This window comes from Microtus ochrogaster, chromosome 8, assembly GCF_000317375.1.
Source record: "Microtus ochrogaster isolate Prairie Vole_2 chromosome 8, MicOch1.0, whole genome shotgun sequence".
NCBI lineage: Eukaryota > Metazoa > Chordata > Mammalia > Rodentia > Cricetidae > Microtus > Microtus ochrogaster.
The window spans coordinates 63,031,001-63,033,423 of NC_022015.1; the positions used below are offsets into that span (position 1 = coordinate 63,031,001).

The 2,423-nt window shown below is 45.6% G+C and overlaps 1 protein-coding gene across 1 annotated transcript in view; it reads left to right on the forward strand.

Annotated features, from left to right (window-relative positions):
- Positions 1 to 2,423, forward strand: part of LOC101982959 (interferon-induced protein with tetratricopeptide repeats 1-like) — a 6,685-nt gene extending 4,262 nt beyond the window's left edge. The window contains exon 2 of the mRNA XM_005352165.3: positions 163 to 2,423. Within this exon, the coding sequence (XP_005352222.1) occupies positions 163 to 1,549 (1,387 nt within the window). The 3' untranslated portion in view covers positions 1,550 to 2,423. The remainder of the gene's footprint in view (positions 1 to 162) is intronic.

Consider the following 2,423-nt stretch of genomic DNA (forward strand, 5'->3'; position numbering starts at 1 on the left):
GTTCCTTGCTCGTGCTCCCCCTCCTTCTTACATCAAGAAATTCTAAAGAAACAAAATGTCACACTTCCAGGAAATAAGCAAGAATGTTGTAAAATGTGTTTTCCGTGGTGTCAGTTTCTGGCCATGTCTCACATAACCAATCATCCTGCTTCCTTCTCACAGAGAGAATGCGGGTGCTGATCAGGTCAAGGAGAATCTCCTTCAGCTGAGCTGTCACTTCACGTGGAGCTTGCTGTTTGAAGACGCTGACATACCTGATTTGGAAATGAGAATCTCAGAGCAGGTCGAGTTCCTAGACATCACGAGCACAGTGGGGATGCACAACCTCCTGGCCTACGTGAGACACCTGAAAGGCCAGTATGAGGGAGCCCTGCAGAGCCTGAGAGAAGCAGAAGACTTGGCCCAGAGAGAACAGTTGGGCAAGAGAAGCGTGGTGACCTGGGGCAACTGTGCCTGGGTGCATTACCACATGGGCAGCTTGGCAGAAGCCCAGAGCTACCTGGACAAGGTGGAGAATACTTGCAAGGAATTTGCAAGTCCCTTCCGCTACAGGATGGAGTGTGCCGAGATGCACTGTGAGGAAGGCTGGGCCTTGCTGAAGTGTGGAAAAGAGAATTATAGACGAGCCATGGAAAGCTTTGCAAAAGCTCTGGAAGCTGAGCCTGAAAACCCCGAATACAACACTGGCTATGCTGTCACCGCCTATCGTGAAGACAATGATGACAATAATATGTCTCTGGAACCCCTGAGGAAGGCTGTCAGGTTAAATCCAGCAAATCCATATATTAAAGTTTATCTTGCCCTGAAACTTCAGGACATAGGAGAAACAGAAGAAGCAGAAAGACACATTGAAGAAGCCCTCAGCAGCACATCCTGTCAAACCTATGTCTTTCGTTATGCAGCTAAGTATTACCGCAATAAAGACTGCATAGACAAAGCTCTCCAACTCCTACACAAGGCCTTGCAGACATCACCTGAGTCTGGCTACCTGCATTACCAAATAGGGCTCTGTTACAAGCAACAAATGATCCAACTGAAAACATCCAGAAACACACTGTCCAGAAGGCAGGGCAGCATTAAGGAATTGGCACAACGGGCCATTTCTAAATTTCAGAAGACTGTGAATCTGAGGCCCACGTTTGAGATGGCTTACGTTTGCATGGCTGAAGTGCAGGCAGAAATTTACCTATATGAAGAAGCTGAGGCAAATTTCCAGATAGCGCTGAACATGCAGAACCTTCGGGGGCACATAGAGCAGAACATTCATTTCCGCTATGGCCGTTACCAGCTATTTCATCAGAAATCAGAAGACAAGGCGATCACCCACTACTTAAAAGGTCTAAAAATAGAGGAAACATCCTATGCCCAGAGGAAACTACTCACAGCTTTGGAGAAAGTGGCTGAAAGACGGGTTAAGCAGAATGTTCGTCCTGTGGAGAGCACCAGCCTCCTTGGGTTAGTCCACAAGCTGAAAGGGAACATGCCCGAGGCCCTGCTGTACTACGAGAAGGCTCTGAGGCTCACTGGGGAGATGAACCCTGAGTTCTGAATGCAGCTCACCTCTGCGAAGATAATGTACTCATCACTGAGATTCCATCCCTCCCAACTGACTGCTTTCCCCAGAACTGCATACTTGCTGGAATCCAAGTACCTAAATGCATTGGCTCCTGCCACCTCTTTCTCACCCTCGTGGTCCTGTCTAGAAGGAACTTCCGTTCCCACTACATCTGCTCACTTAATGGCCGGGACTAATTCCTGCTGTTCTCAATGCTTCAAGCCCTGTCACAAACCTTTTTCTTTATGTCTGTGCTGTGAGAAAGTCTTCATCATCTGCCTGCCAGTGTCCTGGACAAAGAAGTCTTCTCCAATCAGGATTCATTTTAGGTCGTCAGAAACTCTTACTATAGTACAACCTCAGAGCAAAAGAGATGAGCGAAGGAGAGAGTTTGAAAGCAGAGGAGGTCTCGCAGTCCTAGGCATTTAGAAGAACCAAGAAGACTTTCAGCTTATTGGGGAAATACAAGGAAAGTCCTTTTTAGGTGACACAGCCTGAAAATTATATAAATACCTTCATTCACTAGTTGTATGCTAAAAATATCGTTAAAGCAAATGCAATAACAAATTTGTTATATTTTGTTGATGACATTCTAAAAGATGCGATTGTCTATTTGCATAGTATCTTGGATATCTTTTATTTCTCAGCTTGATACTTGTTGGAGTCATCTGGAAAGAACTGTCTCCATCAGGATGACATGGGCATATTGTACGATTTTGTCTTGATGTGAGTGGTTTCATCCCTAGGCGTGTGGTCCTGGTCTGTATAAGATATCTAACTGTACATTTACTAATAAGTAAACCAGCAGGCAGAATTCTTCCTTGATTTCTATTCAATTTCTGCCTTGACTTCTTCCCCCGAGTTTCTT